The sequence below is a fragment of the Lontra canadensis genome, unplaced genomic scaffold (assembly GCF_010015895.1).
Source record: "Lontra canadensis isolate GAN:19392208 unplaced genomic scaffold, GSC_riverotter_1.0 scaffold2, whole genome shotgun sequence".
Classification (NCBI taxonomy): domain Eukaryota; kingdom Metazoa; phylum Chordata; class Mammalia; order Carnivora; family Mustelidae; genus Lontra; species Lontra canadensis.
The window spans coordinates 50,276,965-50,300,131 of NW_022630996.1; the positions used below are offsets into that span (position 1 = coordinate 50,276,965).

At 37.2% G+C, this 23,167-nt stretch overlaps 1 protein-coding gene across 2 annotated transcripts in view; it reads right to left on the bottom strand.

Moving 5' to 3' along the window:
- Window positions 1-2,892: 2,892 nt before the first annotated feature.
- BZW2 (basic leucine zipper and W2 domains 2) overlaps window positions 2,893-23,167 on the bottom strand; it is a 59,335-nt gene continuing 39,060 nt past the window's right edge. For both annotated transcript variants that reach the window (XM_032873886.1, XM_032873884.1), the window contains exons 6-12: window positions 20,559-20,694; window positions 17,134-17,243; window positions 14,096-14,266; window positions 12,040-12,186; window positions 11,212-11,350; window positions 4,084-4,206; window positions 2,893-3,036 (exon numbers count right to left, since the gene is read on the bottom strand). In XM_032873886.1, the coding sequence (XP_032729777.1) occupies window positions 3,008-3,036; window positions 4,084-4,206; window positions 11,212-11,350; window positions 12,040-12,186; window positions 14,096-14,266; window positions 17,134-17,243; window positions 20,559-20,694 (855 nt within the window). In that variant the 3' untranslated portion in view covers window positions 2,893-3,007. The remainder of the gene's footprint in view (window positions 3,037-4,083; window positions 4,207-11,211; window positions 11,351-12,039; window positions 12,187-14,095; window positions 14,267-17,133; window positions 17,244-20,558; window positions 20,695-23,167) is intronic.

The following is a 23,167-nucleotide window of genomic DNA, read 5'->3' on the forward strand; positions in this document are numbered from 1 at the left end:
TTTTAGTGCTTTCATTGTTTTAACATTAAATGAAGAGTTGTGATCTATCCAGACACTTTTTTTGGTCAGTTTTAAAAATACTTAAGATACTTTCTTTTATTTGAGTATAATTGACACACAATGTTACATTACTTTCAGGTGTACAAACACAGTGATTCAATTCAATACATTATTATGCTATGCTCACAGCAAGCATAGCTACCACATCACCATATGCTATGACAATACCATTGACTGTATTCCCAATGTTGTACCTTTTATTACCACGACTAACTCATTCCTTAACAGGAAGCCTGTATCTCCCACTCCCCTTCACCCATCCCCCACCCACTTGCAACTATATTTGTTCTTTGTATTTATGGGTCCGTTTCTTCTTTTTGTTTGTTGTTTTGTTTTGTTTTTTAGATTCTACGTATTAGTGAAATAATATGGTATTTGTCTTTGTCTGACTCATTTTACTTAGCTTAATACTCCCTAGGTCCATCCATGTTGTCACAAATGCCAAGTATGTGTGTGTGTGTGTGTGTGTGTGTATACCACACCTTCTCTATTTTAACTATTGATGCAGGAAGTCCTTGCTATTTGAGCATCCCCCCTCCATGCTTGCTTACCTTAAAATCACTACCTCAAATTCTGTTTGGGAAAAATATTCTGTGCTTGAAAGTGCTAAATATTTAGTATCCTATTATTGCTACATTTTATAGTTTAAAAAATTGATTTTCTGGATGTTTCCAGATGTTTATTCAATAAAATTGCTAGTTTAAAAAACACTTGCTTGAACTGTGGATACATTTTTCATTAATTTGATAGCAGAACATAGGGAAGAAAAGGAGTATAGATGTGGGACTCAGAAGGTGGGACCTTAGTTCCATCTTGGTCACTAACTTTAAGGCCTCAGACAACTCCGTGCCTTTCTAGGTCTCAGTGTGGTCACTTTTGATACAGTGGGAACAAAGTTAAATATCCTCTAACACACTTTTTAATTCATGATCTCCTAAAATGAAGGGGAAATTCTCTTACTCATTGATGTATAAAATTAAACATGATGTATATAAAGTAAGACATAAAAATTGACAAAATTTTTATTACAAATTGCAATATTCAAAATTTTACCTTTAATAAGTCTATTTTTGTCAAATATCAAATACATACTTAATACACTTCTGAAATATGCCACTTTTCATAATTGGCAGTCAGCACTTATCAAATTAGATGGCCAAATTTATGTTCCAACTAAAATTTTTCATTTTCCATTCAATTAAACACATTAGCATGAACTCTAGGATGCGACTACCACTTCATAATTCTAATTTTTAGCTCGGAGAAAGGGTAGGTAGATAACAGAGGCCTGTCATGAACCGATGGCCTAGAAGGTATCAGACTCCTCTCCCTTCAGGTTCCTGCTTTTCCCTCACAGGACTATTCTAGAAGAACACATTCTAGAATTGTCCCTTTGTTTAGTACCAGGTGGTTTCCATCTCCATAACAGGAGACAAATTAATATTTTCTTTTATAAAATAGAAGGGCAATTGTGAACAGCAAGACCAGAAAGGAAATCTAGTCTGGAAGAGGGGGCATTGCTCAGCAGAATTTCAAGAAAAAGAATATTGGACAGATGTCCATTCAGGGGTACTCTATAATCACTCCAAGGTGCTGTAAAGCTCTTTATGCCTGGCTTAGTTATTCTGTGCTTACTGTTTCCATTTAATGAAAATGACATTCTCACATACAGATGATTTTTCGAAAGGATCTATGCTGGGGTAGAGAACCTGACAGTGCTCTAATGGGAAGAAAGGAATTCATCAAAGACTGAGTATTTAAAATACAGGAGGAATCATGTTACAGATTTAGGTATGTGGTTAAGTCATAGGGAAAAGCTCTCCTTTTCTTCTTGAGGACAAACAGGTAACCAGAAAGCTGTCTTTTGATTCAGGATGATGATGTGACAACATAAAGTTCTTCATGTAGTTTACTTGCTGATGTTGTTGCCATGCATCCTCCTTATATCAACTCTTACTTAGGAAAAAAAATGTTTGTCTTGGAGATAACCATTGCCCTGACAGCAACAGGTGCAGGCCTTAAGTTTTTCAAGTTAAGAAAGAGCTGTGTAATAAAAGTATGAACTTTCATGAACAGGAAGATGCTTCACTGCTACTACTGAGGACAAGATAATTTAAAGACTAAATTCACCTAGTTAGAAATATAAACAAAGATCTATTTACATATGTACATCAATTAGCTCTCCTCCCAACAGGGAAGAAAGAGCGCTGAGGAAAACATGAGAAGTGTGGAACTATACGTTTACATACCTAATAATTATTAATACTATCAACTCATGGTGTTAGTGCTAATGTGCATGAATTTTGGTTCGATTTCTATTTCAATATGAAGACAAGTGAAATGCGCTACTCATGATGGTAGAAGAAACAGGGCTGTTCCTATAGATGACAAGAAATGTAACCATTCACAATGTTGGGTGGAGAAAAAAAGCGTAACAATGAGAGGTCATTTGCTTAAGAAGTCAGGTGCACTGAAGAAATCAAAGCTCTGAGAATATAAGCCCAGATTTTTAAAAAGCCATTTATTTTAAAAAACTGGTTTGTCAAATCACATACACAAGCAGATACACAACTACCAAAGTGGCCCTGTTATAGACACCAGTGGGGCGTTCACCACACAGTACCTGAAAAATACAGCTAAAAAAGAGTAGGAGTCTGTTGAGTATTTAATTTCAGATACCTACTTGACTCCTTGTTGAATGGCTTTAAGTTAGCATATAGTGAGTGAGAGGTAGAGTCCCAAGAATAATAGCTGATGCCTCAGGGCTCCATTTAAAAACAAAACAAAAACGAAAACCATTTCCCCCCCTCTGCACAAGGGAAGCCTATCCTATTTTTTTTTTTCTTCTTCTTTGTGAAAACAGAAGCCAAGTTTCTCTTCTCAAATGGTTCAGCATTCCCAGTAAAAGTGTTGTGTGGTAGCCTAGGTATTGTGCTTCATGTGCCATTTAATTTTCTTCACCTTCCGATTCGGATTCTAGGGAGAGAAGAGAAAGTCGGGGATGTTATTCAGAGATTCCTTTAAAATTTTGTTTAAAAGATTTATTTATTTTGAGAGAGAGAGAGTGTGTGTGTGTGTGTACCAGTGGGTGGCGGGGGAGGGAGAGAATCATCAAGCAGACTCCCCAATGAGCACAGAGCCTGATGCAGGGGTTTGGTCTCACAACCCATGAGATCATGACCTGAGCCAAAACCACGAGTCAAGAGGCTTAACAGACTAAGCCATGCAGGCCTCCATCCTTTTTTAAAAATTTTATTAAGTAAATTCTATGCCCAATGTGGGACTCCAACTTATGACCCTGAGCTGCGTGGTCTGCTGACTGAGCCAGCCAGTTGCCCCCAGAGGCTCCTTTAAATAAAGTCATGAAAGAGTTTCTAATATGCTACCCCACCCCAACTCCCCAAAGACATTTTTGTGCCGTAGGCATGCATTTACTAGAGAAGATAGTCATATGCGAGGACAGTAGGAAACTTTGGCTCCTTTCGCTGATTTCAATGAACTTTGCCTTTCTAAAAATGCAGCTTGCTCATAAATACTATTAGAGACTATAATTACTTTTACTCTTCTGGGTGACCTAAAATAAACTTCTCATGCTCAGTGGGATTCACTCTCATCCATTATTCTTCCACCTAGTGCTCTCATCCATTATTCTTCCACCTAGTATTCCAATTTTAAATTCTAGTAACTAGTATCTATATAATCCCATAAAATGTAATTAAGCCAAAAATTATCTTTTCCTTTCACAACGGCTGATGATTTATTCCTTTGTTCCCCATTAGAGTGGATAATTTAACAGGCTGGCTTTCCTTCTTTCTTTTTTTTTTAAAAAACACATAGAACATTTCATTGCTTTGATTTCAGAAAGGAAGGCTAAGTTTGTAGGCAAGATGTTTGATATGGAAAACACCCTAAACACTTGAGTTTTAGGAAAGCAAAAGAAGTCTGTGGAAGAGGTGGATACCTTAAATTAGAGTGAGAAAATATTTGCTAAATGGCCACCAAAGTTGTTAAATGGAATCATACCTTCCTCTGCGTTCTGTAGCCACTCAACGAATTTCTTCATCTGGTCAAGAAAAACACTTTTGCCTTTGGCAACGTGTGCCTCTTTGTACCATTTCAATATTGCTTCTTCACTCAGTACGTCAGCTGCAATTTCAAATCAAAGATTTCAAAGTTACTATGTAAATGTCATGTTTTAAAGCAACTTTAGGTCTTATAAGTTAACAGAAAGCAATCATTTTAAATACTAAAAGCCCTGCTATGAAAGAAATCCATATCTGAAATTTATCAAGAAGACAGGAACCAAGCTCATTTCCATATAGCATGGTGCTGAGTCTTAGGAGTTTGCTTAGCAAATACCTTAGTGACAATGATGACGATATACATCTCATCAGGCCCAATACATTGCAAGCTTATCTGTGAGTCACTACTGGGACTTGGAAATCTTTCCCAGCACTAATGTGCTGGTAGGAAGTGGGTTATTCTGTAATTTTGCAAATGAATCAGCAATTCCAGCAATTCAGAACACTCTGTGTTCTGCCAACTTCAAACACATCTTGATTAAGCAGCAACCTCAAATGACTGGTCTTTTAAGGGGATTTACTTTCTTAGGAGAAAAAAAAAGGCAAATAAAAACACCTAAGTAGAATGTAATAATGCTATCAACAATTAAATGTGAAGATGAGCTATCTGGATGTATCACAGGACCAATACACACATTACTCAAAATTCTACATTTATTCTATCACTATGTCATGAATTTCCTCTAACATAATATCCTAAACCACAAGAGTAATATTTTCCTTGTACTCCATTAAGAGGAAAACAAGAGACATTAGGTAGACGTCTTATAGGATTCTAACAAAAAGCATTATCTATTAACTACTCATTACCTTAAATTCTAAATTCCACAGATGTCTCATGAAACCCTCAAGGTACAATTGATTTAGACTACTTAATGTTAAGAATAGGAGGGGGAACAGGAAAATAACTGTCTACATATTTGCCAATGTTCCAGTGGATATTCTTTTGGGATTTCAGAGTGAGAAATGAGACGGGAAGCAGATAAAAAGAATTTATTATTGTACCCAATGCCTGCCCAATCCATTATAAATGCTGAAAAATCACACTAATGCTGTTTTTGCAGTTAAAATACAATTTTAACTTACAAAAATGAGAAAAATAATTTGATACTGTTTTCATTGAAATCATCACTGTTTTCATAACCAAAACCTGAAGTTTTTTTTAAAAGTTAATAACTGGCTTAGATTCAGTGGAAGAGACTAAATTGACTAAAAATGCCCATGATTGGTTTTAGAAAATATCATGTTTGTTTCCTTTATTTTCATCATTAAATACACTACATTTTGCAAAGGGAAAAGGAAGTCTGGATTTACTCATTCCTAAGAACTGGGTATAAAAATTATAATCAGGAGTCCTATAGAATTACTCTTAGCGTCTAGTCTTTAGCTTCCATTTCCAGCTCCCACTCTCCACTCAGAGCAGTGAAAGAACCTTCCTGCCACTTGCCATCAAAGCCCAGTGTTGTAGAGATGAGGAGCACACACTTCACAGCCGAGGAAGTAACTTGTTCTTGTGTAAGACTGCTCTGCACAGATTTTTCGAGAACACTTACTGGCTCAAACATGGATTTTACAGAAGTCCTTTTTATATAATTTGTCTTTGTAACATTTTTAGATACTTGTGATTCATTTTTTATAAGATGCTATTTATTCATTTATTTGAGAGAGAGGACAACAAGGGGGAGCACAAGAGGGAGAGGGAGAAGCAGACTCTCCCGTTGAACAGGGAGCCTGATGTGGGGCTCGACCCCAGGACCCTGGGATCATGACCTGAGCCGAAGGCAGTCACTTAACCAAGTGAGCCACCCAGGCGCCCCAACCAAGATGCTTGTGATTTAAAGCACTTAACTTCCAAACTGTTTTGGTCATGCTCTCTATCAGTAAGACAATTTTGAGCATGTACACCCAATATATGTTTTCCCATTTATAAATTATATGCAAGTACTATAGAGCTATTATAATTGAATGGAATTTAAAATGTCACAAACTCACAGAGAAATACTATTTTACCTCCTCACTTTAATGAACTGTGCAAGATACAATGCTCATGGTGGAAAGCTGAATTAGACTGCAGGTGAAGGTGCCTCTTTGCCTCGGGTCTTTCTTCTGAAGATTGAGAGCTTATTCATGTGTTTTATTGCCCCACAGAGGCCGAAAGAGGCCATGCAACTACTACATCACTGGTCAGCCACAGACACCAAATCATTAGGTAAAACTAATCAGATGCCCCGTCCACAGAAAATGAGACAAACCGCAAAGGTGAGTTCTCAGAAGAGCCTACTATAGTAATGAATACTTGCCACAAGACCAAATTTCTACAACCAGGAAATAAACCATAAGGGAACAAACTACACAGGACAACTTCGGAGGCAAAGCCAAACATTGAGTTGAAGAAGAAACTCAACTTCTGTTTAGTGAAAAGTATAATTTAAAGAGGAAAGAACTTTCTGAGGGATAGAGAACTTTTTCTCCCCCACTAAGGAAAATTGGGGAGATGAGTTCATCAACATTAAACAACGGTGTTTGATGGGACCTCCCAGAAATGCCTTGCTAGGAATACAGAACATCAGTAAAAATACAGTAAGAAAAAACACTCTGCAAGTGCATGCAGAATTCCCTCAGATTACAAAATACTTTTCTCCATTCTATCTAGCCGAATACTGTAGGTCCTTCCTCCAACATCCCATCGCTTTTCATCACCCACTGTGTAAGTCTTATTTTAGAAATGAAATGGTGACTATAATTCTCGGTTTTCTTCTATACTCTGAAATTTAGGAGGTCAGGAACTATTTTATTCATCATCTCATTTCCAGCATTTAATGGGAGGCCTGCCATCTACTATGCATTTGATAAAGTCTGATGGACAATTTCATCAATTTGATGAGAAAAACTACCTATTTCTCAATTTGTAGAGTTAAAATTTAAATGTTGGGTTTTCATGAGAATCAAAGAGAAAATATCCTAGTGGTTTAAGTGGTTTAAGAATGGCAAAGCAGGAGGGAACATTATTTAGATATTTAAGTTAAAATCCGCATCACTTGCAGGGCACCTGGGGCCTCAGCTGGTTAGTGTTCCACTCTTGGTTTTGGCTCAGATCATGATCTCAGGGTTATGGGATCAAGCCCTGTATCAGGCTCCCTGCTCAACATGGAGTTAGCCTAAGATTCCCTCTCCATCTGCCCTCCCGCAACTCACGCACTTGTATGTGTGTGCAGCCTCTCTCTAAAATAAATATGTAAATAAAAATCTTTAAAAAATATATTTAAGAAAAACCCAAAACCACGTCACTTAGAACTTAGGAGACTTGTTATTTTAGGGGTATCACATAGAGACACAAGTCAAAAATAATTTACCTTAAGAATGCTGAGAACACATGGTGAAAGGGCCACTCAAGTTTTTTTTAGGATGAGAAAAGAAAGTTTCTTTCAGAAAAATATGCATGAAGGACAGAACTCAATCTAAGAACTATCTGCAAACAATACAATCTATGATAGAAGTACCGACGGTGCTCGAGAAGAGACTCTTCTATTTTTCCGATGTACATGCTGAGACTGGTACTTAGCTTTAGGAAGAAAGGAAGAGAAATTATTTTAAGAAGTGACTAATGTGGGGGTGCCTGGGTGGCTCAGTTGGTTAAGCCTCTGCCTCCCGGCTCAGGTCATGATCCCAGGGTCCTGGGATTGAGCCCCGCATCAGGCTCTCTGCTCGGCGGGGAGCCTGCTTCCCCCCTCTCTCTGCCTGCCTCTCTACCTACTTGTAGTCTCTGTCTGTCAAATAAACAAATAATTATAAAAAAAAAAAAAAGTGACTAATGTGATGTCTGAAAATCAGCGATGGACTTACTATTTTTCTTATTGCATAGTAATATAAAAATCTAGATTTTAATATAGAAAGTGAATCTTGACTCAATGACCAATCTCCACTTTTTTCCTTCAGTCCTGAAAAGCACTATTACTCACAGTTTATTCACTTTTATTCCCTTACTATTCACATGTTTAAAATAAAATCTTTCAAAAATGGCATTCATTTAAAATAAATAGGTTTGTCAAGGAGACACGGGGCATCATAGTCTTATTTCTGTTATCCTCAAGTTCTAGAAATACAGGGAAGGTATGTGTGTACATAGAGAGAGAGATTAAATGAAAAGGAACACATTATTTCTATTACATTTTTAAAAAACCTGCTTTGAAGCAGAATGTTCCTTACAATAAATAAAAGGAATCCATATCACTCACTAGAGAAACAAACTAGATACTATTTGATATTTGTTAAATGTGTATGTGTACATGGAATTAATTGTAAGTATAATCTTGGAATAGGTTACTACAGTGCACAGGATTTGTCATTTCTGGCATTCAATAACCCTTTAGCCCACTGTCCTGACCAAGAATCTTGGCATCATCTGGGAATCTGTTAAAATGCAAATTTATGGGCCCAACCCTGGAGCTTTGGAACTAGAATCCCCACGGAATCTGTGTTTTAACAAGGTGATTCATACACGCAGTAGCACTGGGAAGAGAGTGTGTTAATACATACAAACTGTTCATAAAGCCTTTCTAGGCAGATAAATTACAGCATAAGAACATCCAAATCCAGGGCACCTGGGTGGCTCAGTCAGTTAAGTGTCTGCCTTTGGCTCAGGTCATGATCCCAGGGTCCTGTGATTGAGCCCCAGGTTGGGCTCCCTGCAGGGAGCCTGCTTCTCGCTCTCCCTGCTGCTTCCCCTGCTGGTACTCTCTCTCTCTTTCAAATAAAGAAATAAAATCTTGAAAAAAAAAAAAAAAGACCATCTAAGTCCTTGTGGGAGTTGGGGGGGGGGGGGAAGTACATCTCCTGGTACACAGGTGTTTGTTATGTAAAATTAAGTCAAAGAAAAAATACTATCCAAAAAAAGTTAAGAAGGTAAACATGGTAACTCTTAACAGTAGGATGGAAAATCATTCCTCGCGGATTCCATCTTTCCGAGAGAAAAAAAAAGGTAATTATTTCATTCAGAAAAACAGACTATATGTATAATTTTGTGGGAAATTATGAAATTACCTAAAAAACAGCATTTAGTTTTCACTTTTCAGTGATGTATTTTCAGTTTTCATTTTACAGTTTCCCAATTTCATTTACAACAATAACTAAGCCAGGATAAAATTGATGCTGACACCTTCCTGTGTTCCCTCGGGTCTGTTCATACTTTCTACAGACTGTACCGACTGTTGTTTAAAAACTGACCACCTAGTTAATAAATGGCCTAAGGAAGACCTAATGCTGCTGCTTTTTACTTCTTGGTACCCACATCTGGTTATTTTATAATTTCAGGTCACTGTTCTTTAGCATTTGGGGCTGAAGAATAGGAAATAACTCAAAGCAACCGGTTTTGTTGTCAGTAGTTGTTGTAAGGAGCACAATGGGGACGGATGTCGACATTAATGGTTAAACTGGGAAACGGAAAAAGGATTTTAATAGACGCCATTACTGACAAAAAGTTGTGTGTGTATGTGCATGTGAATGAAGTAAGTCCAATGATAAAATGAGGTGCTCCTGCAGATAAGGCTCGAATAAGTATGTCTCAGTTACAAAAAGATTTGGTAAGAGACACTGTTTAGTTGGGTTAGCTATTACGTGACAAGAAAGTAAATTGTGTGCTTGGGCTACTAGTTTATAAACAGTTTGCTTTTCTGTAGAGGAAAATACTGGCCACTCACAAAGCAAATGTGAAACCTGTCTCACAGGTCTCTCTACCAGTTTACAATGGAGTCAGCTATGGCTGGTGTTGACAGAATGGCCACCGGCTGGGCAGACATGGCTTCTCCTTCTTGGCTACTGGGTACCACAGGTGGGTTGGCAATATGACCTGCAGGTTTGGTTCTGATGGGTCACCTTGGGTGTCCTTTAAGCCCTAGTTTTAGGACATTGGTATCTCATGACCATGTCTAAGAGGACTTCATTTGATCTGGCCAGAGGAAAACACCAATTACTGAACTTCAAATAGGACTTGGCAGTCAGCATGTTCTCCTGATATAAATTTTGTGCCAAGAACCTTAATGCTGAGAAGTGAAGTATCACCCAAACACCTGTGGGCAAGACCTACGCATCTAAAGAAACTGGATGGCCAATGAAAACTCTGAGACGCTTGAACATGTTAATAGCTATTTAAAATTAGCTATTAATCAATAATGTAACATTTCTTACACTTCACATGACCAAATTATCATTCAATATTGACAAATTTAAGAACACATAAAAAAGCAAAGAAACATTGGGTTGATGTTAATTTATACTTTTTTTTTTTTAATTAAATTGCCATTTAAGATTGTAGTACCTTCTAACAAGCATTTTATAATGGTCAAAATGTATAATTTCTTCAGTTCTCCTTTTCCCCCCATAAAACTACATGAACTCAGACCAAAAAATAGTTCAGCATCATTTTTTATATACTACAGGTGTTGAGATAGATCAGTTAAAAAGCATTCATTTATTAAAGGCTGTGCCAGTTGTCATGACAACCTAATCCTTACAAACACAATGAAAAGACAGTAAAGTGAAAACTCTAAAAATAGTCACTTCCTTAAAAAACAGGAGAATGGTTGGGCCAAATAATTAAAATACAAAGTAAAAAGCTAATTATTTCAGTAATTTTAGACAGCTATTATAGCACCTGGGAAGGTCTGAACATACTACAGGGAACCTTTGGTAGCACTGTTATTAGACCTAATCCTTACAATTCAAAAGCAGACCTAATTACTTTGTGTTATTACAGTCTTTTTCACTATTCCTCCCCACCAAAAATAATAACCAGTTTATCACCAGTCTTCTGGCAGTGTGCCCAGGGGCCTAACCATGCATATATGGCATTAGCACTTTCTTCACAAAAGATGGCTGCCTCACTGAAATTTGCAAAAATTAGCATGAACCCCAATGTCCCCCTCTGCCTCAACCTCTGCGCTGGGCTTCGAAGAGCTTCAGTAAAACATGGAAACACACACACACATACACACACACACACGAAAACAGAAACAAAAAACCAAACCAAACAAAAACCACAGAAACGCAGTGGTAGAGCAACATGGATAGATACCTTTATAAAAGAGAACCACGATCTTCTGAAAAGCTTTCATGAAATGGATGTTGTCATAACAATATTCTTGAACCTTCTGGAGGAGTATGAGCTCTGACTGGCCTTGGGAGCTGAACACAGCCAGCAGCGGAGCATATTGCTGGAACAGAAGTGGGGAGTAAAACCAACCATTAATTTTCATGGGAGGTACAGGGCCAACAATACTTGAATCACAGCAGAAATCTGGAGATTTGCTTAGAAAGCATTCACTTTTAGGGATATTTTATTATAACATTATGTCCAATCAAAATTTACTTTTTATTTATTTATTTTTTTCAAAGATTTTATTTACCTGACAGACAGAGAGATCACAAGCAGGCAGAGAGGCAGGCAGAGAGAGGGGGAAGCAGGCTCCTTGCTGAGCAGAGAACCTGATGAGGGGCTTGATCCCAGGACCCTGAGATCATGACCTGAGCTGAAGGCAGAGGCTTAACCCACTGAGCCACCCAGGAGCCCCCCAAATTTACTTTTTAATCCTAGTATCTTGGGGCGCCTGGGTGGTTAAGTGGGTTAAAGCTCAACTGACTGAGCCACCCAGGCGCCCCCAACATTGTGTTTAGTAAGAACTTACCTTCAATATATTTCATAGACCCTTACACCTGTAACATTTTAGGTAGTGGCAAATTTGGAAGAAATAAACGCACAAAGCAACAACAAAAAACCAGCACACCCAGGAAATCTATCTCTGGCCTAAACCTGGGTGAACTGCAGTTGAACCCATGTGTCATGCATACAGTTAACCAGCTGCAGTTGGCCTGCAACCAAGACTGGTCCCTGTTGACCCTGTACCTTCAGGTGCTTAAGGGCCTGCTCTGCAACCAGTTCTTCCTTCTTGTTCCACTCAACGGCATTCATTATACAGGTCCACAGAAGTCCAATCACCGCTGTCTCGGGAAGGTCATTCCTCTTCATTTCTTCTTTAACATAGAGCACCACCTGCATTTCATGGAGAAAGGGGTCAGAGAGTAAGAGGCAGAGGGGAGCTTCCCTCTCACTGTGCCTGGTTAGTAAAAGGCTTTTGGGGGGACATTCAGCTTGGTCCCTCCTTTCCTAGCACCTAGTCTCGGATTACAAGAGGGAGGAAGAACAATGATTTGTTCGCAAAGCACAGTTATTTTTAGTCCAAAAATTAATAAGTTCCTGTCTGGCCGGGAGCTGCTGGGGAACAGGAAATAAGAAGGAATCTTTGTTTCTTAGGAGGTAATTCTTTTACGCGCAGGAGGCCCTCTGGGTCCAGCAGAGCTGATTACTTGAGCTGGTTTGATTCTCTGGGGTTTAAACAAGGCGACGGAGCTGTGAATCTTTACCTCCAACTCTCAGCTTTAAACCCCTTGATGAATAATGGCTTTGGTTTGTGCAAGTCCATCCACCACAATATATTCCTTAATATATTGATTCCTTAATACAGAATGATTACTTTTGAGGACCCTCATGCCCCATGTGAATAAATTGTCAAGTGCAAAGGCAATTTTTTTATAGGATTCCTATCAATGCAGCAACTCTGAACAGGTTTATTTCCCTCCTTACAACCATGTTTAAATATGCAAATTTATCCTCAAATCTGATGACATGGGATAAAAGGTGTGCCCAGCTTAATGTATTTTTTATCAAACTGGTTTAGAAAAAATTTTTTTTCCCTTTTGAAATACAATCACAAAGACAGGTTAGGTCCCCAAAAGTGATTAAACACCATAATCTATGTCAAGTTGTACTACTACTCTGTGACTAGCACGACTCTTTCCCCCCTCCCTGACTTAAGTGAAAAGACACTGTTTTCTTCCCCCTGGCCTGGGATGCAGAAGTGTCAGGAATGGGGTGAGTGGCCTTTGAGAAGAGAAGGAACTGAGAAGCTCCAGTGCCTGAGCTGGCTAAAGAAAGCTGCAAAGACAGGCAACATGTTTGCATCCAGAAGCATCGCAACATTTTTTGATCGTGCCTTTTTTTTCCCCCCTCCACGGACAATCATGTTCAAGTTCTTGCTTGAAGAAACGTTACTCAATATATTGCTGACCTTACTGCCATGAGATTTAGAAATATTTTTTGTCCCAACACCTCCATCTGCTGGATAGCATTGGTCTGGGATTCTCCAGTCAAACCACGTAAGGGGCCGTGCTGGGCTTAGAGCATGCAGAGTGCTAAGGGTTGGGGACTTGGAAGCAAACAGCAAAAGGAAAGGACTTGATTTAATTTTGGATTATCATGTTAAAGTTCAAATAGGAAGTTTTCTGCAGACAGGACTTTTTAAAAAAATTACAAAGATACAGTCACAGCTCTATGAACTACTGTTATAAAAAATGTAATATTTACATTTACAGGGAAACCCAGCTACTCTGAGTGTGATCCAACAAGTCACTGGCCTAACTCGTCTTTTTCCACGACATGAATTCAAAAACCATCAAAATTTTTTCTCTTAAAATTAAAAAAGAAAGAAAAAACTCTATATATTCATACCTGGTGATCCATGAAATACCCAGTGTTGCTTTCAAACACTACCCATATACTTAACCATATTATATTGCCTGCGATCAAATGGAAAAACCACCATATCATGGCGTATACTGATAGTGGATGGCAACTCTATCTGGCAGATGAGCTAGTTTGCTCACCACAGTAGCCTGATACAATAAATCACCTGTGTGGAAATGATCACTAATTTCTGGAACAAGCTAGAGGACTCTGAACCAAAACTTTGGCACTGAGCTAGTTTAAATGGTATACACAAGTAGAGGAAGTTCACAGAAGTAAACAATGGGAGGTCTCCTTAAGGAAGGTCAAGCTTGTGCGACACAATGCCATTCCTCTCATGGCATGGGTTTCGCAGTGAGGGAAGCTGACGGTTCCCCACCTCCTTGATTGGACATTCCTGAGAAAGACGCTCCTGCAGCTCCTTCTGCAGCTCCTTTCTGGTGCCCAGGGACTGCTGGACGCGGAGGAAGTCAGAAAGCTCCTTCAGGCCTGCGTCGGTGAAGTATTTAGCAAAATGATCCACGCTCTGCCTATTAACCGGAAAGAGCTCCTGAAAGACAAAAGGAAAAAGACTGCTAAACAAAAAACCATTCAAATTCCAGCAAGCCTAAAGGACAACATTTTCATATTAAAATAGCACTAAGAATATCTCATATTTGGAATGCCAGAACAGAGAATGATTGCCGAGAAGAATAAATCTTGGGTATATTTCTTGAGCATTCGCTAAGCACCTTCTAAAATTAGGCAGTTTTACAGAGGAAGCAAAAAAAAAAAAAAAAAAGCTAAGCAACTTACATAAACTAGCTTCACCCATTTTGAACCATATTTACTTTTCTTTCACTTTAATCAGAGTGTAGCATGTATGAATTCATAAGTAAATCTGCTAAATTAAGTGCAAATAACATGGTAACTTACCAGTTAATAGAAAAAAGTCAGTTTTAATAATGGGGAGATGACTTGAGATAACATCGGAAAAACAACATTGACTATTAGCTCAAGAACCTCTATTCACATTCTGAGAAAATGCTGTTATTCTAATACTAGCTTGGAGCTAAAGAGAATTCTTGTCTTATCTGTTTATCACGGTGGCTCTAAATTAAGTCAAAGTAAGATCTAATCTAAACCCACCCTACCAAACTCTTTGGTTCATTACATAATTCTGCTGGAAATTTTTAAAGAGAGCAATTCACCATGGCTGCTTGCATATTTTTACCTCATTTCCATTTTACCTTACACAGCTTGGCAGAGTCTCAGTAACACTTAGTCATGTTCTAATCCTGTGTGACTTCAACACCCAACTAAGATATTAAGACAGTTTTCAAAGCTCTCACATTTTTCAGACTGCCGCAGTCTAAAAAAATAGATCCAAACTTTTATGGAGGTTAGATGTGCACACACGCATGGTCAGTGGCTATAAGGCTCCAGTAAAAATCTCAGTAGAAAAATCTGTAATAGGTTTGCCACCACATACAGGGACAGAGCCAAAGCCTTCTATGACATGACTCAAAGTTCAATTCTCTGTATCATCACCCCAAAACTTCCCTTGTTGAGTTGTAAGTTTCAAAATGTCAGAAGAGTTGGTGGGAGCAGCTATTAAACACATGTTCATGTTTAGCAAACATTTCATATCAGACTGAAATTCTGCCATTTGTTCTCCCATTCAAAAGGTCTTCCAAATTCGGGATGCAGGGAACTAATCTGAGTTTCTTCCATGAATCAAAATGTGGTGGGCATTCTCCTCATAATTATGTAAAGTAAAAATTTTTACAGAAGATCAATGAAGTCTCAATAAGGCTAAGTAGCTTGAACAAAATTATGCAGCCAGATATATTTAAGGATGTAACTGAGTATACTCATGGCCAATAATTATTCCGTTATTTCACACCAGCATTCAATATTCAATTTAGGAAGAATGGTACTGCAAAGTTTGATCTAAAGTTACGTTCAGAGAAATATACCATCAAACATATTACTGGTGGCTTATTTATGAAATATATCCAAAATCCTTATAAATGACACATAATACATTGAAGATTATTATTCAGATTAAACTGAAGTCAAGTCAGTCTAAATCCTATCATGACATTTACCACTTGGAACACAGTTTGTGTTTGTTAGAAAAACCCTATCCAGATACAAACATCCATCAGATTAAGGTCTCCCTGCTTCTGCTCTTGTTTCCATATGCACAATTCTGCTGAGAACTTCCCAAAAGCTTTTCTTTCATCTGACTCACCAAACACGTCCCCCCCTTCATATGAGCTTCCACCCTGCTCAGCCCACCTAGTCACTCACGATTTCTCCTTCTATATGGAAGCATCTACCCTAAGTCCATGAGAAAGTGGGTTCTTGAAGGCAGGGAACTTTTCTGTCCTGTCCTCTCCTGTCTGCTCAGCTTCTAGGACCATGCCTGGCACAGCACAGACTCTCAAATACAGGCTGACTAAAAATTATTATCAGTGGCAGAAAATAACTGGATTCTATACCTTTCTTCTTCTTTATCATATTCTAAAGACTTTAAAGACCCCCAAAGTGCTATTTTAAGGTAAACTTCAAGAGACAAAGGAATTTTAAGTGACTGAAAGTAAAAGAATTTACAGTTAAAATTATTCTTGGGTTTTCTGAGGGGAAGAGCCCATGTTTAGAATTAGACTGAGAGATACCCTTGCACACTGCAATACCTCAGAAGTAAAATACAGACAGAGGACAGACCAGGTGAACAGAAGATAGCAAGGGTGTCTTTCAATTTTAGACTTTGTTCTAGATTGTGAAAGCAATGTCACTTGGAGAAATCTCTGTCATCTGCATAGCTGAAAGAAATTGTAGAAAGCAGGTAGAAATTCAAGAACAAAATATTACTCTTGCTTTCTTTTGAAAAACATAAAGATAGAGAAATAAAAATATAATCAAACAATCGTGATCATGGGAGCTTCAAATCAACCACAATAAACTTATTTCTTTTCCTAAAAACCTAAGTATTTCCAAGGTATCTTGGCATAAACAGGGAATCCTGTTTAAACTCTTATTTTGTTAACAAAGTAACAACTACCTGAGATCAGCATCATCCATCTCTAACCTAACATAAATGTTTAATTAGGTGGGACTGATGGGACTTATTATTACAACTTTAAATCTGTATAGTTACTAGTTATAAAATAAAGTGTTAATTCTGATAAATGTTGACTCAATCCCAACAAACTACCCAATTTGAAAGTCTCAGTAGTCCCCATGACTCTTTAATTTCATCATTCCATTTATTTACAAAGATTAAGATGGAATTCGTTTCGATCTGCCAAATATACAGAAATAAATGGAACCATGTTCCAAATGAAAAGAGACCCAAGCATTTCAGTCACGCATCGTCAAAGCCACAACTGAAGCATCAAGCGTACAATCCCTTGTCTAGACGACACTTACAAGCAGCCTCTTGTCTAAGTTGGCTTTTCTCAAAGAAGAGGTAACAGAGTTGGCATCTTTTTCCGCCATCCATGCTTTAAAAAGCTTGACAGCAAATGAGGCTGCAATGCCTGTTTAAAAAAAAGAAAAAGAAAAAAGTGAGAGTTTCATTCCTTTCATCAGCGCCCACTGGGTTTCCTGAAATGAGTAAAGTGCTCAAAGACTTGATTTGGTAGAGGTAAAACAGAGAGCTCTCTAGATACAGTTCTAGTCTCTTCTTTAGGCACATTTCTATTTTCATTACTCAAAAGAGAGCATTTTCATAAGAAGGAAAAAGAGTTAAAATATTTTTCAAAGTGGGTCTTTCTAATGCTAGCCTGGTATAATTAACTGTAAATTTATTTATTTAGTTTTACCTTGGTTTAAAACAGATTAAAAGCCCAGTATTTTCTAGTGACTTTGTCTCTACTTCACCATGTGGCTCACCAGTATTTCATGTGTTTAACAATGATCCTGAGGTACAACAAACAAATCTTGAGACATAAAAATGAAATAGAAACACATGAACTAATTTGCTGATAAATGATACCAGTTAAAAACCATTAATAGTGACAGATATAAATAAAGCTATACAAGAAAGTACATCATTTAACTTACAATTTTACTTTTGTAAAAAGCATTTGAAAATGCTCATGAGTTAAGCTATAAAAATATTGATGCTGTTTCAAATTGAACTTTTTTTCTCAATATTTTTAAAGAGATGATTAAAAGAGCTATGTTAATCAGAAAACCACTGAACTACATATCCATACTGACATTAGCATTTATTTCCAAATATAAGTAAGTATCATTAGTAGACAGTTCTCCTGTGAACACTTCAACTTTCCAAGGTAATGTTACATTTACTTAATGAACAGTTCAAATGTAGTTGAAATATTAAACTGATTTTTCTCAAGCAAATGCTTCACTATTTTTGATCTAAGAAGCTCTACTACCCTTTCCTCTTTCCTAAGAGAATTTCAATTTTGGTTAGGTCAGGTGACTAGCCTAAATTCTGGTACAACCTCCTTCTGCAATGATTCGTTTAGAGACCTCAGCAGAAGCCCATCTGCCCAGAGCATCTCCCTGGCAACTGCTACCCGGCCAAAACTGGTCATGTGGCTTATGGCAGCCAATCAGCTGAAGGCAAGATAAATTATCCTATGTTGAGAATTACTCTTCCACTTAATTTGAACAAGAAAGCATGTGCCATAACTATACCAGCAGACATCTTATAATTACTAGGGAAATCATCCTTGGAGTGAAGTTGATGCTATGAATGGTAGTGAGAAATTATGGGATAAAACATTCAAGACCCGGATGCCATTGTTGTTTCACCCTGTAGTCTATCCAACTTTTACATTTTTTTTGTTAAATAAGAAATAAATGTTCTTATATGCCAACAAATGTTCTTATATAGCAATTTTAAGTCTTGTCTTTGAGTTAGTTGCAAGTAAAAGTGTCCAGTTGATATATCATTTATACAAACATCAACTTTGTCAAATTTTCTTTATTTGAATAAGCAGAGGAACTAGCCAAAAAACAAAACAAAAAAACAAACAAACAAACAAACAAAAAAAACCCCAGAAACCATGGCTAGGACAATAACACAGGTGATACAACTTGGAGGATTTTATATTTGTTGACATGAATTCACCAAGTCAGTGTAAAATTTAGTATATATTTATGTCTTTAAATCAAAATAAAAATTAAAATGTGGTATAATCTGTATTTCACTAGAAACAAAGCATTACAATATTTTAAACTAAGAATCCAAATCTTGGCTAAACCTATCACTTTGCATTAACAGTGTTTCTTGTTAGAAATCTGGAGAATTTCTCTGTACTCAAGATTTTCCTTGGTGTTAGCTATTTGTTGGGTGCAGAGTTGGGAAAAAAGGGTAATTTGAATTAATATGTTCCTATTTAGGAAACAAAAGTTTAAACCTCTAATTTCTAAAGATGGTGGAGAGTGTAAGAAAAAACTGTATGATACAAGCACTACATCATTTCCATAGCAAATGTATTTTCCTTCTCTCCCTTTCCTCAAATTTCAATATAAAAACTTTTAAATATACAGAAATATACAAAAAAATTGAATAAATTAATTTATTCACTCATATACCCACTATCTAAATTTTAGTATTTTTATGCTTGCTTCATCATTGTCCATCTGTCTATCTATCTAATAATTTTTGATATATTACAAAGGAACTTGTAGATCTCATGTAGGAATTTAATACAACCAGAAAGACAAGTATTTTCTGTTATAAAGGCTAGGATAATCTAATTAACATATACTGTTTACATTTTAAGTGATTTATCTAAGTGTGAAAATGGCTCACAACATCAATAAGATGTGCAATATCACCAATTCTCTTCAGGAAAACACTTCAAAATGTCATAATATTAGCAACATATTAGTAACAATCACAGAATCAGAATCATCATAAATCTAAGCTATGTTTCGCCAAAAACTATAGAAAATCTCTAAATAATATCGCTTGACTCTCAATTTACTAATCTTTTTTCAGCCAAAAGAAAACTATAATCCATTTCACTGCAGGCATAAATGAGGCTGGGACTTCAACATTTGTAGGAGAAAAACTAAGTTCTAAGAAGAAACAGATGTTTTCACAAAAGCTCCTTTATTTTTAAGAAAAAAACAACTCTTTGTTTTGTGTTACATTATAACTCGAATATCATTATCCTCCTCCAAGAGCCCACTTTTGTTGTATTCTCTAACCAAATGATTGTATACATGCCTATCAAAATTCTTAATGCCTTAAAATTAAAGCAAGACTTTGATGCAACCATCTGGACTTTTTTCTAAAACTGAGATAATGAATATCTTAAAATGTGATCAAAATGAACATCTGAGCACAAGATTTTGAGAAGTAATGGTTTAGAAGAATGGTTCTAACAGGGAAATAAACATTCAGGGCAGGGGAGCGGGGCATTTGGAAACAAGAAGGGGCCTTTTTCGTTATACTAAATAGAGGTGGGTGCTACATGTTGGCATTTTGTGTCCGAGGGCAAAAAGGTTAAATGTCCCACAAAGCACAATGAAGCATTTTCTCAGCAAAATATGCCAGTGACAACTAAATGGAGAGAAATGGCTTAGACTACAACAACTTCAGGGTATCTAACCTAGGCATTAAGTCGTACACCCCAAATTTCAGTTTATTATTGATTTTTCTTTGTCTTTGTACAAAAGTATGCATATTCTTTCTTCCAATTCCCCACAATAAACATGTACAATTCTTCTGTTTAAAGATAAACAGAAAATCTCTTACATGGAGGATGGGTGGGTAGCAGATCACAGGAAGAGGAGATGCTGCTATTTTCCTAAGCATGTGTGGCTTTACTTTTCACATCTGCCAGGTAAGAAAACACGAGAGTGCTTACCTTCTTTGACTAGGCTGTCGGTGAACAGACTGGTAAGGATGGTGGCGGGAAGGGTGCCATTGCCCAGCAGGATCCCCGACAGCATTGCCAGCTTTGTCTGCTCTGTTTCGGAAAAGGCTTTAAGGAAGAGGAGAAGCTGTGGGTCAAACAAAAGAAACCATGTCTATAAAGCAAAGGACTAAAGTAGGAAAAGAACGATCAGAACACCCATGCGTGGCTAGATGTGAACAACCTGAGTTATTATTCATTAGAAACACATACATAGGTTCAATTAGAAACTGGATGCTAAGGAAAGTGACTTTCTCGGGCATGGGCCCTTTCTTCCAAGTTTACCTACACGTAGCTATAGATAACATCCATGGGAACAAAAAGAGGTATTTGGAGAACACTGTGAATAGGTTACATAAAAAATTTACATTTGACTTTGTACAGGACGAAGGGTAAGTTTTACATAATGAGCATAACATTTACTGAAATACATTATTGTCCTTCACATTTTTCATTTTTGGGGGTGCCTCTGTCCCCCCCACTACATCTATTCATTTCCTTTGGGCTTGTTCTAGCACAATGAACAAAAAACAGGAAAAAGTCCGTAAGTTTTGACATCAGCATTCGCTTGTCTGAATTCAGAGCATGTAAAATTCTTTAAGACAAGAGTGCTGGGTGAGAAAGGTTTTCTAAGTTCTTGATGCTCTTATAAAAATAACAAGACTCAAACTTGCTATTTCTTGGATCGTGCAGCTTTACCGCCCTGGTGATGAGGTAATGGAGGATCTGACCCACGTTCTTAATGGAGGAAAGGCCTCTGATGTAAGTGGGAAAGAGCAATTTTGGAGGGGAAATCAAAAAAAGTAGCAAACCTAGAAAGGTTCCGGGAAAACCAAAGCAAAGGGTTTTATACCCCACTTTCCATTTTTAATTCTAAGAATATTCAGCAATGCCCTCCTTTTTCCTAAGGTTCCCCCACCTAATGATTCCATGACTATCTTCTCTGTTTCATAGTCCTGGGGCATGTTACCAAGATCCCCAGGGCTCACTATCACTATTGGGTGGGGCCTTGGTGACTTTTTCACTACTTTGCACCAACCAAATGCCATTTACTCTGTGCAGCCCATAGGGCAATATTAATTTACTATCCCAGACAGTTAAAGAATTATTACATTAAGAGAAATTATCTGATTCTAAATATTTGTATTATGAGTAAGCGGCAGAACTGGAATTGAACTATTCCATTTCACTCCCAGGTTATGCCTATTAAAGTCTCAATGAATTAAAGACAAAGTTATAAGAAAACACCAAGGGAATGAGAGCATCAACGAGTGAAGCTCCAGGAAATACCAGAAACAAGGCAGAGTAAAAGGACTGAGAAAATCATAGACCCTTCTCATTGCTTTCACCTTTTCCTCTGATTGTAAAGATGATTAAGATTCAAATGAATGAGAAACGGCTTCCAAAATAAACTTTTAAACGCTACTTTTGAAGCACATCAATATACTCACATGCATTAAAAATACTCCATTATAACAAAATAGTGCAAAAGATAGATTTTTTAAATTAATATTCACATTGGTCAATTACATATATATTTTTAAAGATTTTATTTAATTTATTTGACAGACGGAGATCACAAGTAGGCAGAGAGGCAGGCAGAGAGAGAGGAGGAAGCAGGCTCCCTGCTGAGCAGAGAGCCTGATGCGGGGCTTGATTCCAGGACCCTGGGATCATGACCTGAGCTGAAGGCAGAGGCTTTAACCCACTGAGCCACCCAGGTGCCCCTGGTCAATTATATTAATCAATGTTAAAATCAGATGCTGTGTGTATTCCAGAACATTCCTTGAAAAATGGATATACTGTGAAAAATAAATAGTTCTTCAAAGCATATTCATCACATGAATATAATAGCTAAGGAAATTTTCAAGGTACAAATGAGCTAAGCGAAGTAAAAATATGAATGGTATTATTAGACAAAAGTGGTAAAGTGCTTATTTAAATGCTTTACATAATTTCCCCCTATTATTTCCTCTCCTTTATTTAATCAAGTGCTTGTTATTTTGTAGGCACCTAGTAATGTAATGGATCACATTTTTTTTTTTACCATTTAAAAAAGTTTTAATATACAATAGTAAGAATAAAATCGACCGCTACAGAATAATAAAACTGTGATCTCCTCTCTAACCCTGCTTCCTTAGAATTAAGATTATTAGCTATTTAATGGGTGTCCTTCCAGATTTTTAAATGCACTTATATAGGTCTCCATATTATAAATAGCTATATAACTATATATACATATATATATATATATGTATATATAGACACGTATTGTTTTACCTGAATTATACATTTGTAATAGCTAAAACTTGTCAAGGGTACCAGCTATTTTTCTGATTCCTTTCTCTGTGTTAATACCTACAAAAGCCTTGATCCTCATTTCACAGAAAAGTAAACTGAGGCACACAGAATTTAAGTAATATGCCTGAGGTTAAACAATCAAATGGCTGCTTTGCACCTTCTCCAACTTGTCAGGGACATTCTCCCTAATCAATTCAAGTGGCCGCCCTTCATCGTTTAAGGAATGATTTTACTGTCAAGATCTTCCCTTATGTATGGAT